The 17,514-nt window shown below is 39.5% G+C and overlaps 1 protein-coding gene across 1 annotated transcript; it reads right to left on the bottom strand.

Moving 5' to 3' along the window:
* Window positions 1-1,863: 1,863 nt before the first annotated feature.
* Window positions 1,864-16,609, bottom strand: gars1 (glycyl-tRNA synthetase 1). The gene is made up of 18 exons (XM_053487320.1): window positions 16,486-16,609; window positions 14,803-15,296; window positions 12,510-12,611; window positions 12,270-12,372; window positions 12,014-12,155; window positions 9,640-9,728; window positions 9,223-9,299; window positions 8,568-8,713; window positions 8,040-8,189; window positions 7,791-7,953; window positions 4,941-5,105; window positions 4,740-4,847; window positions 4,501-4,646; window positions 4,329-4,414; window positions 3,881-3,990; window positions 3,686-3,779; window positions 3,402-3,592; window positions 1,864-2,344 (listed from the first exon to the last, which is right to left on the bottom strand). Exons 2-18 carry the CDS (start codon window positions 15,058-15,060, stop codon window positions 2,219-2,221), a joined length of 2,256 nt encoding a protein of 751 aa, XP_053343295.1. The 5' UTR covers window positions 15,061-15,296; window positions 16,486-16,609; the 3' UTR covers window positions 1,864-2,218.
* Between the last annotated feature and the right edge of the window lie 905 nt (window positions 16,610-17,514).

Below are 17,514 nucleotides of genomic sequence, written 5' to 3'. Positions count from 1 at the left end.
ATGGGGTGGCGTTGGTGCTTTCAAAGAAGTTTGTTTTTATGTGCACTGTTTTATTTCTTATACACTAATTATTTATAATTTAAAAAAAGAAATTAAGTAAAATGTAGAATCAGGGATATGCAGATGACTGCTAAGGGGTGAGGGATATTAGCTGATACACACACACACGTCAACATAAATCGATTCTTTTGAACCATACGCTTATACTGTAGGTGATTCAAATGATGTAAACGTAGCTCGCTGATCATAAATATAAACACCCAGAAATAATAACACATATACATACATTACCAACCTCTAAGGCCCGGGTTCGATTCCCAGTCAATGCTCAAACACCAGCCTCTGGATGCAGTGCCGGTGCCAGGCCCGGATAGAATGGAAGGGTTTGGGGTTTACCATGCAACTTCACCAAGTGTCTAAGTGATCTCCATTCATGATTATTTCTTCCACAAAGTTGATGGTTCAGCACTATCCATGCAAGAGTTCCAGTAATTTCAAATATCCTTAGCTGTTTTTTTTTTTTTTTTTTTGCAGCCCTTTTTTTTTTGCCAGGCAGTGTATACATATATAAAAACATACTGTATTTTCCGTGAAAAATTGAATAATTCCATATTTTGATCTACTTAACATTTAATATGATACTATTAATAAAGAATATTTATACTATATAATTATATAATTTCTAAAACATTAACAGCAACTCAGAGGCCAATAATATTTAATGGACTCAGGACTCACCATGTATTAAATACCAACTAAATTAATTTCTCAGGATTCTACCTGTGTGTGTTGGGGGGGGGGGGGGGGGGGGGGGGCAGGATTTTACTGTATATATGATGGTAATCACAGTTCTGTAATACTGCTACTTACTCACACACACATTCTCTGTACGGCTCACCCTGTAGAGGGGCACGGGGGGGGGGGGGGGGGGTCTTTAGCCTGTCAATCAAATGCCAATCTATCCACAAGATGACACACTATGGGCAATCTAATTATGCCAACTAACCTAACCGGGGTTGTCTTTGATCATTGTTTGACGAGAAGTTTTACCTAAATGTCTACCTGACACTTGCTACGTAGGTGCTCCCTGATGAATATTTCCAAGGTTTAGTAAAGGTCATTTCCACATGATCTTAATTTCGTATAATAAAGTATAGCAAATACATCCTGGGAACAAAACAGTTCACTGAGAACAAAACGGTTCTAGGGTGCAGTTTGACACCAACGTGTTAGACACCGAGGCGAACCTCTTCAGTCTTCTACAGCACATGCCAGGAACCAATCACTTATCCACATGACCTGACTGGCTTAGTGGAACTACAGGGTGATTACAATTACAGTACAATACTAACACTAAGTGTAGCTTGTGTAGAATAACGGAACAATTATAAGTATAAACTGCAATTATTTCTCTCTATAATCCCCTGCTACACTTATTCCAGTGTTTCAATAGTGCTTGGACACCATCAAGGTGGAAAATTCTCTGGAGCAATAATCAGACTGCACACTTTACATCTGAAACGCTGGCCTCCCAGGAACTCTAGGAAATGGCTTGGAGTGGGGTCTTGACAGTACAGGGGATATGGCAATAACTCTCATTTGAGATGTAACATGCAAGTGGTGTTGGTAAACAGAATCATATATTCCATTTTATATTTCTACAACTTGCACAATATTCACAGAAAAAAAAAACTATTAATATGTATAAATGCACATTTTTATACTAATATCCTCCAAACATAAAGACACGTAATTAATAATTAAAAGAGTTAAAAAGGTATTATTACATAACAGCTTAGCACCATGCACGGTACAGCAGGTCCCACATCAAATAATTAAAAACAATCCAAAACACACACAGAGTTGGAGGTCCAGAAAGTGCTGGCTTTAATTTATTGAACCAAAGATGCATTTCAGATTTCTAGCAATTTCTTAATTGGTGAAATTCACAATACCTGAATTCCAGTTTTCCCTTTTATCGCATGTCCTTATGTTACCTAACCGTGTTCTCATAATGTTGTCTCTCAGTGACTGCATAAAGATATATTTTAATGATTTGAAATTGTTTGTAAGCGTCATTCACAACGATCGTTAATATTGTACAGGCACAATTAAATTGTTCCTATTGGTGCTTGTGTAAAAAATGCGCATGGACGCCATATGTGTGAGTGTGTGTGTGTGTGTGTGTAGGAGTCAGGATGAGGTAAGGCAGCTTCATCTACTCTTCTGCTGCGTCCTTCTTGCTGGTCTCCTGCCCTTCAAAGATGGGGTACTTGTTCTCGATCTCCGACCATGTGGTGGTACCGTTGGCGAGGTCTCGCACGATCTCGGGTAACTCGCGAACCTGAGAGGGAATTCAGCAAAGACGGAGGCAGTTCAGTACTCTACGATTTACTTAAATGGGGGAAAAAGTTAAAAACTCTGACAGGTGATTAGATGCACACAGAGGACCGAGTGATAATCAGGTAACTTGTATAGAATTTATCATATTGTTGTTCTGTATATAAAAAAATAAAATAAAAAAAAATTATATATATATATATAAAATATAATTTTTTATTTATTTATTTGTTTATTTTTAAATACAGAACAACAATATGATAAATACTATACAAGTTACCTGATTATCACTCGGTCCTCTGTCTCGATTTATATATATATATATATATATATATATATAAATCAACAGACTCCATTTATCATGAAGCTGGAGATGATGGAACATCTGGAGAGCTCATGAACATGCAAACCTGAAATTAACTTGTGCATCCGATTACAAAGAAATGTATTAAGTTTTAGACTTTAAACTTTTTAATTTTTTTTTTTTACTACTTACACAATTTCAATAAAAACATTTACCATATAATTTGAGTTCCAGTATTTGTTACAATACAAGATGCAACTAGACTTTAGACATTGTATTGCAATTTTTTTTATGGCAGAAACTGTATTTATCGATTAAACAGATTTTAACATAAAATTCAGAAAAGTTCACAATTATGATGACGATATAGTTATAAAAACAAAAAAATGTTTTAATTAGTGAGTAAAAACTTAACACTAATGATTTTGATTATTAATTAGTAAGGCTCAAAATCTACTTTGAAGAGAAAGGACGCTGTGAGACATCTGTCCTTGCGATGACCTTGGACTTGTTTAATTTAATTCCAAAATCTAATCAGTTCATCTGCAGGTTATAATCACATTTCTGTGTAAATCATGCAAACAATCAACTGCTCGTTCTTGACATATTGTAAGAAACATAACATCTGCGCCACCTAGTGGTATAAACTGGGAACTATGTTTAACTCGCGTGGAAACATGTAAATGATAGTATATATAATTAACAGACATTAATAATTGATTGCTAAAAGTTAAATAAATAACTCGTGCGTGTGTACCTCAGCTCGGATTTGCCTCATGCTGTCGCGGTCTCTCAGAGTGGCCGTGTGTGGCGTCTTGTTCACCGTATCGAAATCGATAGTGATCCCGAACGCCACGCCGATCTCGTCTGTCCTGGCGTAGCGCCTCCCGATGGAGCCGGAGGAGTCGTCCACTTTATGGGACACGCCGAATTTGGTCATGGCTTCAGCTGTGGAAACGTCACAAGGTCAACCGATTAGAATATTATTATTATTATTACATACTTAATGATCAAAAAACTGCAAAGGCCGTGTACACTCACATAGCTCACGCACAAAAGGCACGAATTCCTGATTCTGGCTCAGAGGAAGGACGGAGCATTTGTACGGTGCTACGACAGGCGGGAAGCTGAAATACTGAGCACAAAAAAAAAAAAAAAAAAACAAACAGCGGAGTTAGTTCTCTACCAGAATCGCAAGACGCCAAATAACGAACCTCTGCGCTATAACTCGGTCACCGTTCTTTGCTCGTCTCCTTGTCTGATGTGGAATGTGTGCTCGAAAATGGAGTACATGATTCTGCCGATGCCGAAGGAAGGCTCGATGACGTTGGGGGTGATCTCTTCAACTGAGGAGACAAAAACAAGCGGCTTAAATACATTTCTTTAAAACTTCTCTGAAAATTAAGAGTGGGAAAAAAAAAAGTTTTGGATAATTATTTTTCAAAACTACATTAAAAATAAAGAAAGCCTGGCTCAAGACTTTTGCACTGTATATAAAAGTAAAAAGGAGGTTCATGTTAAATTAACTTCAGAAGTGGCTTCTTTCGCACACATTTACTGTATGGTTAGTAAAAAAATAAAATAAAATCAGCAGCAACATTGTGTTTTGGCCGAGTGAATCCTGACCTGAATAACATCAGGAACAAACAGACACGTTTAGAATCTGGAAGGGATTTAATATTACCATGAAGCGTCTTCTGGAACCTCTTGACGCTCACCATGTCTTTTGTAAGTTTAAAGGTCTTGCCTTCAGTCTCGACGGTGAACTCTCTGCACAGAGAAATGTCAGACTGCTTGTTAAACGCCGCTGCATCTGATCATCGCTACAGGAAATCTCATGAAAAATCGATTCTCACCCGTTCTCACTGAGGAGCTTCTCCTGATCGGTGATGTAGCACTCGTCACACACGGCGAGGTGCTCCATGACCAGCTTCGCCTCCTTCTTGTACGCCTTCCCGATGGCTCCCTTGTTCGGCTCAAACTGCACTACGTTGACGACTTTGTGCGGACGAGCGGTTAAAGACACAACATATAAAAAATAAAATAAACCTAATTTAGCTTTAACCGATCCCACAATGCTTCAATCCAAGGATATAGGTTCCTTCAGAAGTTTCTCTGCAACCAGCGGGACCTTGGTAACCCGTGCGTGACACGTGAGGTCGTAGCAGGAGCGGTCGGCGCAGCCCACGATTTCGATCCAGCCCTGCGAGCCCACACACACACACACACATTAAACCATGACACTCTCGAGTTATGACTGCATGTGCAAAGATATCTCACAGCTTTAAGGACGTACGTAGGAGGTTTTGGCTTCGGCGTCCCAGCAGTCGCAGGCGTAGTGAGCCATCTCATTGTCCATATGCTGACGGAAACGCACTTTGTCTTTCGCCAGACCGACTCTGGTCAGGTAGAGGTAGATCCTCCCGATGAAGTAGCCAAGGACGGAGTTGTTGATGACGCCCTTAAAATAAGTGGAGGTGTTAACCAAACCAAAAAGTTTCCAAAACGCTGGACACTAAAAGATTTATAAATGTCTGGTGTTTCCACATAAAATTATTTACTCAATCAAATTTACTAAATGAACCGAGCTACAGTGGAACCTTGGATTACGAGTAACACGGATTTACGAGTGTTCTGCAAGACGAGCAAAGATTTTTAATAAAATTAAACTTGAAAAACGAGCATTTTCTTGGTTTACGAGCACAGAGTATCATGTTTCTTGTTTAGCGGGAGAGAGACGTTGATTTATGACCTCTGTTTACGGAAGTGTAGTCCAGTGCGGTAAATGCATTGTGGGTAATGCAGTCCGGTGTGTGTGAACGCGAATGTGAGATTTAGGTTAGGATATCGAGCCTGAGTTTTGTTTTTCAGTAGTTTTTTTAGTTGGATTTAAGTGCACCCGAAAGTTTGTAATATAACCTGACAATGCAGAAAATGAAAGAACGGGAATCAACGAGTTTGTCCATCTCATCATTACACGAGCATGGATTAAAGAGCTGTTACGCTGTGGCGAGCAATATAAAAAAAGCGTAGAAGCTTTAATAATTTAGAACAGAACAACAGTCTTTCCGTTAATGTGTGTAAGTGTGTTTAAACGAGAGAGAAAGTTTTAATGTGTAAGATGAGGAAAGGGAGACAGGAGGGGCTGAAAGCAAGAGTCTCCACTTACTACACGCACACAGCGCCTGCATGCACAAAGGAAAACGCTTATTTCCCGGGATTTATTTTTAACTTTTTTGAAAGGTAACGTGCAGGTTAATTTGTTTTATTTTTACTTAATATTTTGTATTAATTATCTTTATGTATTTATTTTTTTAAGCTGTAGAATGAATAATTTAAGTTTCTATTATTTCTTATGGGAAAATTAAATTTGCTTTACGAGTGTTTTGGAACACGAGCCCACTTTCGGAATGAATTATACCCGTAATCCGAGGTTCCACTGTATTTGTAAACATTATTAATGGCCACAGAGACCAGATTGAGGTGGTTGGGACATGTCCAGAGGAGAAACATATGTGAATATATAACGGTAAAATGATGCACTGCCACACAGAAGGTCTAGAGGAAGACCAAAGTGGAGATTCATGGATTTCATGAAGCTGCTAGAGAGTCTCTAGAATTGTGACTCTGGAGAAAGAATTCCATCAAAAGTCAAATAAAGAAGACTTTAGTTAGAGGAGCAACCAGTGGGTCAGGGTTAATGGACAGATCCGCAGCTCAGGACACTTCACAGCTCAACCAACAATCCAGAGCCTGTATTCACAAAGCTTCTTAGAATTCTCTCACCTATCTTAGCCTAAAAAGTCCTAGCTAAAAGTGATTTAGGAAACTTCTCAGAGCAACTTTGATTAAGGGAATTATACAGAAGAGCAGTGTTTACTTTTACGTTCAGTGTTTGGAGAATATTTCTTCTTTCCACCATTTTGTCCTCTGCTATAGAAACTCTTAAGCCTTTTAAACGTCCTCCTCTCTACTCTTAACAATTTTTACCTTTAGGAGCTGTTTTTAGGGCTAAGATGTTTCGTGAATCATTTATATCTTTACTAAGATTTAGTCCTAAATTTAAGGGTAAATTCTAAGAAAATGTCATACATTTAAGAATTTTCTTAGAATTTCGTCACTAGGAGCAACTTTTAGGCTTAAGAAGCTTTGTGAATGTATTGTTAAGAGTAGAGAGGAGGACTTTTAAGAAGCTTAAGAGTTTCTATAGCAGAGGATAAAATGGTGGAAAAAAAGAAATATTCTCCAAACACTAAACATAAAGATAAAAGAAAACACTGCTTTTCTGTCCCATTTGGTTTTCTTGTTGTTTTACTTCCTTACATCTCTCTTGGATTGTTCGCTACATAATCTCCAAAAGTGCAACTTAAAACATGCAATCATGTAAATTGGTGAAAGGTCAGCCATTTTGCTTCCATTAATCTGAAATGGTATAATAAAAGTAATAATAAAATCAGTATGGTAAATAAATGTAAGAACTTTAATATAGTAACTACTGTGTAAAAAAGAAAACCCAGATTTGTACATTGTGCTGTGAAGCGTCTCCAGTCCGAGCTGTGGATCTGTCCAGTGAACCCTGACCCACTGGTTGCTTCTCTAACTAAAGCGTTCTTGATTTTTGACGGGCGACATCCTGTCTGCAGATTCAGGACTATGGTCAGTTTTTTTTTTTTACCAACATCAATCACGGGATACAGCCTGTTAGACTCCTGTACAGTCCGGACCTCTCCACAAGCCATTTCCACATTTTTGGGACATTACAGGAGTTCCTTGGAGGCCAGACTGAGCCTTTTCTAAGAACTTTGTCCCACACTTTAATATGCTTTTTTTTTTTTAAGCTGTCTAACAAACTCTGCAGCCACTGACACTAGACTAACACTGACCTGTTTATTTCTGAAGATTTAACTTCTAATTCATTTTGCAAAATATGTAGCTCTCATTAAGTTAACGCCAGCTCTTAATATTGGAAATCTCTCAACGATTATCATATAATAGTAAAAAAACAACCAAGAATGAAGATCTCTCTTCACAAGAATTGAATTAGAGAAGTTGATTCGCACCAGATAAACACTAGAGGAATTATAGGAAGTGACCGAGCAGCTGAAAGACTTACAGTTTACTGTAAACATGTGCACGGTGCTCTTACCTGCTCCACCGCATCCCCCAGTTTCATGATCTTAGCCGACTGACCGCTGGTCTGAGCTTTGGACGAGTACAGCAGGATCTCCAGATCGGCAACGCTGGAGAACTTGGAATGCACCTTCTCATTCGGGTCGACGAAGTGCTCGATCTCAGCCATGGTGAACTCTCTACGAAAGCCGATACACACGTCAGTGAATGCTGCAGTCGGACAAATCAAGCCGTTAATGGTCGTAATGAACTGCAGAGCACCTACCGGACACGGATAAGGCCTGAGCGTGGGGAGATCTCGTTTCTAAAAGAGTTCCCGATCTGAGCAGCAGCGAACGGCAGCTTGCCCTGGTTGAACTCCAGCAGGCGCTTGAAGTTGAGGAAGATTCCCTGAGCAGTTTCAGGCCTCAGATAGCTGCAGAAACAGAACGATAATAACACATTGATAAAGTAGTAAGGAATAAATCATTTGCGGAGGCTGTCTTTATAGAAAAATAACCACTAGACCATGTTTTAAATCACAAAGCAGCATAATTACATCATAAACACTGGCACTGGAGAGTCCTTCCAAAACAACTTCTCTATATTAACAATTTCAACTCAGCTTATGTAGCACATCTATCACACAAGTTCTTATGCGAGTTGTTACCATAGTAACATCACGTGCATCATTTGAGAATTACACTTATAGCTGCTGTTATGGGAAAAAACAATCCCCCAACCAGGTGTAATAAGAGAGTCGTGTTGTATAACTGCTTTTAAAGGAAATCTGGATTTTCCGTCCTCGGCTCACCCTGGCATGTTGCCTCCGGGCCCGATGGAGGTCTGGAACATCAGGTTGAACGAGATGGGCGACGTGAGGTCATTTCCTGTGCTGGGTGACTTGACGTTGTATTTCACAAACAGATCAGCCAGCTCCTGCTGAGTGTAGTTGTCCATCTGCGGAGACGAGAAGCCAAGAGTTATGAGTATGGAGCGGGTGCTTTGTGTACATCAGTAAGAATTTTTACCTGAAAAAATAAGTGTGTGTGTGTGTGTGTGCATGAAAAAAAAAAAGTGCTCTGACTTGTTTGATTGAGTGACATTTTTACATGCAAGTTATACACTTTCTATTTAGCACCAACAGCATGTTATTACACTGTTTAACCAGCAGGTGGAGTTTCATTTAAACGAGCTCATTTACCACCAAGCTTTCTATAGTAATTATTTTAAATGATTGCACTTTCTAATAAAGTCATGTTTTGATCACAGCTCAGGCACAGGGCTTGACAATGTTTTTCACTACGTTACTATTTTTATTGTTGTATTTTTATTAATTATCTTTTTTTTTGTTTATGTTTTGCACCTCAAACTTCTGGTTAAAGATCCGAACATTTTTTTTTTATTTGTCCAGCATTATATTTATGTGTGCTAAACGCAGCGATAGGAAATGGGACTGCAGGACCTACCTGAGTGATGACTTCTTCCATTTCGCTCTTTTTCTCCTGCGGGCACTTCTTGTCGCTCATCAGCTTCTGAAGATGAGCTAGATCACCATGCAAAAAACATTAACAAAAAAAAAAAAAATCATTAATCATGTAGCGTACTTTTAGTTCACATTTGCAAGTTGCAGAAGATAGCATGTTACTTCCTTGTCTACAGCCATGACATGGTTATAACCTGTATTCTGTCTCTGTGGTCCAAATGTCTGCCTCACCCTGCCCTCAACTCGAATTTACAGAACAAGCTCGAAGTGTGTGTGAGAGTTTGTGAGAAGCAGAAAAGGTGCGATTGTTGCAATAAGCCTCAATCCAGGTCTAACATTTCAGGATTGTAGAACAGTTGTAGAACAGATCGTGGGCACTATAGCGTGTATAAAGACAAACCTTTGAGGAGATGATCGGCTCGGAAACACTCTCCGTTTACGACGTCTTTCACCATGTAGTCGGCAAACTTGTCCACGTGCCCCGATGTCCTGCAAGAAAGTCAGCAAGACTATGAATTAGTTGTTACTATGAAAACATAATATGTACGCAAGTACAGGTAGTCCCTGACTCACGAAGGAGTTCCGTTCCAGAAGCATGTCCGTAAGTCAGATTTGTTCTTAAGTCCGAGAGTCTTATACGCCTTTGACATAAATATTTTGACACACTGCCATCATGTGGCTAAAAACAATAATCATTTCTAAAGAAATAAATCAGTGAAACAAAACAGTGTTGACTCTGCGTCTTTAAATCAACAGGGGAATCCCAGACGCTATTTTGTCTCAGAGCTGTTTTCCACTGTATCGGACTGTGAACTCTGTCTCGTTCATTATTTGACCAAATTAGAATTATTCACCATCAGGACAGCTTCACAGGTCAGACATTTTCTATCATCGTGCTCCCGGACTGATTCATTAAAACCAGTGAGGCCGACTCATTTCTCCTGCACCCCCACGTACTGAACTTAAGACATTTTATACATTCACTTTCACACTGAACATATTGTACATAATTGTAAATATTGGTATTTGGTGCACTGCAGTGTCTATTTTTCAAATTCAAAATTCAAATTTTATTTGTCACATACACAAACATACACAGTACGAAATGTAGTGAAATGCATTATACGACTGCCATTGACCCTAAAAGAGAGTTAAATTTTACAAATAAGAAATAAATATGAATAAAAGAAATACGATAGAAATTAAATTACAAAATTAAATTAAACTAGGAAAAATAGAACTAAAAATAAAAATAGAAATGTGCTATGAAAAAATAGAACTAAAAATAAAAATAGAAATAGAAATAGGATGTACAATACACAGGACCTACACATTTTTTATACAATACACATGACCTACTTAGGTTATTAAACCGGAAATAGAACTGCGGTCCGTTCATATGTGTTGAAATTCGTAACTCAAACGTTCACGTCAACAGACATAAAGCCGTCCTTGTGACCAATCAGAAATAAGAATTTAACACGATCTTCGTCTTTAAGATCGATTTGATCGTCTTTTAATTTGCTAGTAAGTACTCAGGCTTGGAGAGGAGTTCAAATAAAGAAAAGTTCTTAAAAAGAACTTTGATGCAAATTTAACCGAGATGCTGTGCGAGCGTTGTTGTGAAACATCTCTTTTTCCTATTCTTTCTTTTTTCCAGCAATACCATGTGACTAGGGCTGCAACTAATGATTATTTTAATAATCGATTAAGCTGTCCATTTTCTTCTTCGATTAATCGGATAAAAAGCAAAAAACAAAACAAGCATTCATTTCCAACCCTTTGTGCACTTTATAAAGATTAAGTTCTGTTTTTGAACAAACATGTTGCTCCTTGAGCAAAATGGACTAACACAAAAAACATATATGCTTTACATCTGCCAAATATACAGATGGACAGTGGAACCTTGGATTATGATCATAATTCGTTCCGGAAGCAAGCTGGTATTCCAAAACACTCGTAAACCAATTTTAATTTTAAAAACACACTAACGGAATCACTGCTGTAAAGTAAAGCAGAGAGAAAGCGTGTGTGTCTGTGAAGGCGAAAGTAGGAGGGTGTCTGTCTGTCTGTCACAGACAGACAGACAGACACACACATACACAAGGCAAAGAGCAAGCTAAGCCTTGAGCAGAGAGACCGTGGATTTTTAACGTCTCTACCGAGAGTTGCTTTTGCTTTACACGTGTGCGCTGTACAAACACGCATACAGATACAAAGTAAAATCTGTTTTACATGCACACACGTGGTCACAGTGTTATAGTAAACAGTACACTGATGTTGATTATACCAGTAAGAGACGAGCACTAAGACCCCGCAGGGGAGACAAGTACAGATTTCTCTGCCTCCGCTATGTATCTTTTCTCTACCTCCGTTCGTTTTATTTTAGTTTTGCTCCGCCCTGTCTATGAGACGTTGAACTCTGCTAGCATCACCGCAACACCGAGTGTGTTGACTCCACTCCCCGCTCAACTAAAGTTTTTTTAAATAATCAAAATGTCTCCGCGCCGTGCGACACAACGAATTGGTTATGAAATTTGTTGCCAACTCTTTTAGTAATCGATTTTTATCGATTTAATCGATTCGTTGTTGCAGCCCTGCATGTGACTATTTCACAATAAGCCCCGCCTCCCAAGCAAGTGACATCACAGTTTCTTTATTCCTGGTAAGACTAATTAGAGAGTTTGAATTTCTGAAAAAGGCACCAACAACCATAAAACACCTGGAGATGCAGCAGCTGGATAAGAAGCTGACGGCGTTCTCTTAGCACTCACTTGAGGACGGACTCGGGTGTGAGCATCGTGCAGTCGATCTCCAGGATCTGCTCCTCGTGGATGAAGTGCTGCCTCCACGCCTGCAGGATGTTGTTCTTCAGGGCGCAACCGACCGGCCCGAAATCATACAGACCGCTCACACCTGACACACACACACACACACACACACACAAATCAAAACACGTGTATAACCATTCAGCCTCTGGATAGAGCTCTGAATAATAAGTGTATGAGAAGTCCAGTCCTGAACCCTCACCTCCGTAGATGGCAAACGCTTGGTCGTAAAAGAAGCGTCTCTTCAGCGTGTCCTCCATCTTCGCTCGGTCCACGATGTCATCTTTAGACTGCAGCGAGAGCTCCTGAAAGCATGCGGAGACAAACAACTTGATCAGAACATCAGTGTAAACTGTTGGATCTTTGAGGAAACGTTTACCTCTCATGCGTTCTCTCTCAATCGGACGTCAGCGACTGAACACAATGACATAACGCCTCTCACCTTCGCCTCCAGGATCTTCTTCCTGGCTTTGAGCTCGGCCACAGCTTTAGAGACGTCCACGTCGGGAGCGCCGTCGGTTTTCATCTGCCGCACCAGATCGCCCTGTGGAGCGAGAGGAAACACTCTGATCAGACCGAGCGCTGAAGGCTGAAGTAAATCAGGAACGAGTGAGACGCTGTCCTGGATTTCAGCACTGATACAAAATCCAACTGTGTTTTTTTTTTTTTTTTTTTTTTTTTTGGGTGCGTCACTCGACCCTTCTGAGTACACCTCTTCAGGGCTGAATCTCACTCAGTGGAACAGAGTGTGGCGTAATAAGCAAACTAAAAACTATGGGATGGGGATCACCTGGACCAAACGATTCAATGTTATCACGATACCTACAGTAAGTGGCGATTCAGTTCAGATTTGTATTGCGATTCTGTAAATATCACGATTTTATAATGTTGTCTAAGGGTGTAGCTGCTGCTGAAACCCATCATTTAAACCGATACCCTAAGGAAGGTGAAAGTTTCCTAGAGAGAATCATTACAGGTGACGAGACACGAATTCATCACTAGTATGGAACAGAAACATCCTCAATCACCGACAAAGAAAAAGTACAAAAGTCGACCATTAGCTGGAAAATTCATTAACACTTACAATATTCTAGGATTCTTAAGAACATGATCAGGAGAAAAATCCACCAATCAACAGAGCTAACTTCTTAACTTCGGATTAAACGCAGTAGGCCGCTATCCAAGCGTGTTGGGATCTCATGACGATGCACGTCCGCCCACACTGCCGATACTTGGCAAATCCTCCCTATAGTCCTGATCTCACTTCAGACTTTGTAACTAATTCGCCGACGTGTAAACGGTTTAGACCCCCCTGTATAGGAACGGTAACATTTTACCACCTCAAACGCAAACCTGTATAAATTAAAAAATATCAGCGCTACCTTGATATACGAACACCCAACTTGTTCTTTTTTTTTGCATTTTGTGCAAGATTTAGTTTAGACATAACACCATGGGTTCCAAGAATGTTAGCAAAAAGAAAAAGAGAGACACTTTCAATTTTTAATTTGAATTTAGCAATCATAAATAAAGGTTCCGTGAGGTTCAATGTCCATTTAATTCACATTTTACTTCATTTACATGTCTTTTCTAAACATTTTGATATGCAAAAATATGTTTATAGCGTTAGAAACTGGTAATATTTTTGGCTGGAACGAATTATCGTTATTTACATTATTTTCTATGGAAAATCATGTCTTACAATACAAAAGTTTGTCTTAAGAACTCGCCTTCGGATTAAATTCGTAAGATTAGGTACCACAATAAATATTTATACGCACACACACACTGTGTGTATGTATAAACAGAGCGAGATAGAGAGATATAGAGATGTATATGTAGAGGGAGATAGAGAGAGACATTGTTACATTTCTAAAGACGTAATTTAATTTTTAATAATTCGCTCCTACTACATAGGACGCTGTATTGGATCATACAAGACCTGCAACATTTACCACCAAGCGTAAACGTATATAAATTTAAAAAAAATAACAGATTTGAGTCAGCATGGCAATAAATATACTGTATAAACCGCGATACACAACCGAATCGATTTTCTCCATCTCTAGTCGTTATAGTGTGACAGATCCATCAAGCGCACGGAGAAACATGACATCGACAACTAAAACAAAACCCAAGCAGCACTACACACTCCGGCACTAAGACCTGCACTGACGGGAGACGCTTTTACAGTCACGTCCAACGCAGAGAGACAGGACTGTCCTTTTACTTTGCACCATCATACCGAGAAACCGTGATCTGTCCCGCTCAGTGATCGTACCGTCTGCAGTCTCACCGGAGCAGCCCTGAGGTGTAGGGAGGGAGTGGGGAAGTGATTTGAGACGCAGCCGGTCAGACTGATGCTGAGACGTGGCAGAGCAGGACTGAGGGAAGGGAAAACTAGAATATATATATACAGACAGGGACAAATAAATAGTTTAGTGATGTTGAAAGCAGGATTGCTGCTCTGATCAGAGAAGGAGCAAATATTTTGGCACCCAGCCTGGGATAAACGTGGCAGAGTGGAGGTTTAAGCTACATGCATTTAGTGCATTAATATCACACTTCCGGTGTGTGGATGTTACACTGTAACTCTCTCAAAAAGAGATCACGTGACTCATCTCACCAATTAACTCATTAATTAATTAAACATGCACGTGCATGTCAGGTTTAAGCTGCATCACCCTGATCCACACACTGCTCTTCATCATCACCATCATCATCATGTCTCTGACCTGCTCCTTCACCGCCTGTCTCAGTGGAGCCAGAATCTCCTCCATGCTGCCGTCCATCTTCTCTCCCTCGCGCTGCTCGGACCACACACTCCCCTTCCTCTTCTTCTTGCTTAAACAAGCTGTCAGACAGAAAGGTCTGATAACGCGTGAGGTACACAGCGGCTCAGGTCTGGCTTTGGTCCGCGAGAGGATGAACACGACCGCGGCTGAGATCTCGGCTCCGCTCCGCAGCACTGCTGATGTCGCTCTGCGCAGCATGTGGAGGAACCGGGCGGCGGTTTGTTTTAATCTCCTACCCGTATTGTGTCAAACCCCGCCTACTGCGCGTGCATTGAGTAGCTGTGTACGTTAGTCCTGCTATGTGATTGGTCACGACGTATCCGGGTAATCCCGCCTTCTCTCTTGGGTATGATTTTTTTTTGGGGAGGCACAAGCAAGGCGCTGATTGGATGGATGAGACGTCGGTCAAGTCAGAGGGCTCACAGCGCCACACACTGGTTACAAACGGAAACAGAAATCAATCAATTAAAAAGGAGGAAAGAAAGATAAATAGGCTACTGTACAAGTAAACTGAAAACAACAATAATAATAATATATTTGAAAAATATGTGTTTAAACTTGTCCGTTATTGTTAATTTATTTTCAACTAAAAAAAATCTGTATAAAAAAAAGAAACTAAAAAAAAAAACCTCTGTTATCCCAAATAAACATACAGTTAAAACATCTATTTGCTTGAATATTACTGCATTGGATTTTATTCATTTATTTATTTCTAATGCTCATTTTAAAAATACTAATTTTTGCACTTGTTCTTTGTAAGAATTATTATGACTTTCACCTTGTTTTTGCCAAATTTTTAAAAATATTTGTGTCAAGCTTAATAAATTAAATGATTAGCTAACTTACTAATTTGTTTTCAATTTAATTGAATTTTTTAAGTAATTACGTTCAATTAATTCATTAAATTCAAGACTTTTACAATTCAATTTATGAAACATAAATAAATTAACAAAAATATTGAATTAAATTTCCAGGGTCACAGGGGGCCTGGAGCCAATCCCAGGAGACTTGGGGCACTCTGCATTGTGTGCCAATCCATCGCAGGGCACACACACACACACTACAGGCAATTTGGGAACATCGATTAGCCTTTAGACCATGGAAGGAAACCCACCAAACATGGGGAGAACATGCAAACTCCATGTAAACGGACCTGAAGCGGGAATCAAACCTGGATCCTGCAGGTGCGAGGCCATATTGCTAACCACTAAGACACCGTGCCACCAGCATTATTATTATTATTATTATAAGTAGTTGTAGTAGACGACAAGGTGTTGCAGTATCTCCAGTATTCTGGGTTCGACCTGTGTGTAGTTTTTTCTTTATGCTCTCTGCACGTCTCTGGTTTCCTCCCAACAACATGCTTATGGATGGATTAGCTCCAGTAATTTGCCTTTGTACGGGTTAGGGTTATTCTTGCCTCATGACCAGTGTTCCTGGGAAAGAAGCCAACCCTGCAATTCTGACCAGGGGTATTATTATTATTATTATTATTATTATTAATAAACATAAAAATATATTAGTGCAGATTATGATAAAACATGCAGGTAAAACAGGTGAATGATAATTTCAGTAACTTTTATGTAAATATTGCCTTAAACGTGACTCTGATACAGTACTAACCTTTAGCAGACTATGGCTCCTCTTCACACACTATTATATACAAAAGTCACAGAAAAACTAAAGATTATATACCCTAAACCACGTGACTTTAAGTGACAGAATACAGTTCTGTACACTCATTAGTTTTATCCTCCTTATCTAATCCACACTAAACACACAAAACACTCTAGAGGGAAAAAAAAATCAAACCATATACAGTAAAACATCTAAAGACATTATATAGAGCTTCATGGACAAACACGACGCCTTAAAGTCATTTAATTTTCTTTGACATTCAGCCTTAATTTCTCTTCCGCGTTACTCCACTAACCAATCACCGAACACAACGTAATTGTGACATTTGAGCCAATCAGAGCACAGGGGCGGGGTTTGTCCTAAAGCGGGTAGTCAAAAATAAGCCGCATCTGTATGATGAAATAGCAGGGAAGAAGTACACGCAGCGACCGTTTCACAATAGCACTTTCGCCATTGTGAAAAAAAAAATGAGATTAGTATCTGCAGATTCGCGTCACACGTATATCACATGCACATACTGTGACTGAAGAAATAGTGGTTAAGTATTACGTCATCTTTCACAGTTTTGTCTTGCTTTTTAATAGATACGTTTATTAATGCCTTTGAACTTAGAATTACTCCTATAATTATTCAGTCAGTGGCACAGTGGTGTCGTGGTCAGCACCAAGGCCTTGCACCACCAGGGTCAAGGTTCGATTCCTGCCTTGGAGTCTGTGTGTCATTTCTCTGTAATTGCCTGTAGTGTGTGAATGTTGGATACATGCTTGGGACATAAAACATGTGAGAAGTTGTGTGTGGATTGGATAGTCCCTGGTGGTGACCCCTTCATTGGAGCAGCCAAAAGACAGAATCTGAACCCAGGCCTTCTGCGGTACCTTTGAAAGACCTACTACTGAGCCACCATTAATGTCCTTTAATTAATGATGATCAATAAAAATCATAATGTAAAATTTTGTTTTAAGCAAAAAAACAGCGACAGCAGAAAAATAACAAATATTACATTTCTCCTTTTAA

Source organism: Clarias gariepinus, chromosome 26 (genome assembly GCF_024256425.1).
Source record: "Clarias gariepinus isolate MV-2021 ecotype Netherlands chromosome 26, CGAR_prim_01v2, whole genome shotgun sequence".
Classification (NCBI taxonomy): Eukaryota; Metazoa; Chordata; class Actinopteri; order Siluriformes; family Clariidae; genus Clarias; species Clarias gariepinus.
Note: the sequence above shows the minus strand (reverse complement) of the source record. Positions and strands in the feature narration are given on the sequence as shown.

What these genes read in the sequence shown, in the direction of transcription:
- gars1 (XM_053487320.1), bottom strand. Translation starts at nt 15,060, where the DNA reads ATGCTGCGCAGAGCGACATCAGCAGTGCTGCGGAGCGGAGCCGAGATC. An exon ending in CCGAAGCCAAAACCTCCTAC is followed by an intron (nt 4,848 to 4,940) that starts GTACGTCCTTAA and finishes GTGGGCTCGCAG; the next exon opens with GGCTGGATCGAAATCGTGGG. An exon ending in AAGGAGACGAGCAAAGAACG is followed by an intron (nt 3,780 to 3,880) that starts GTGACCGAGTTA and finishes TTTTGTGCTCAG; the next exon opens with TATTTCAGCTTCCCGCCTGT.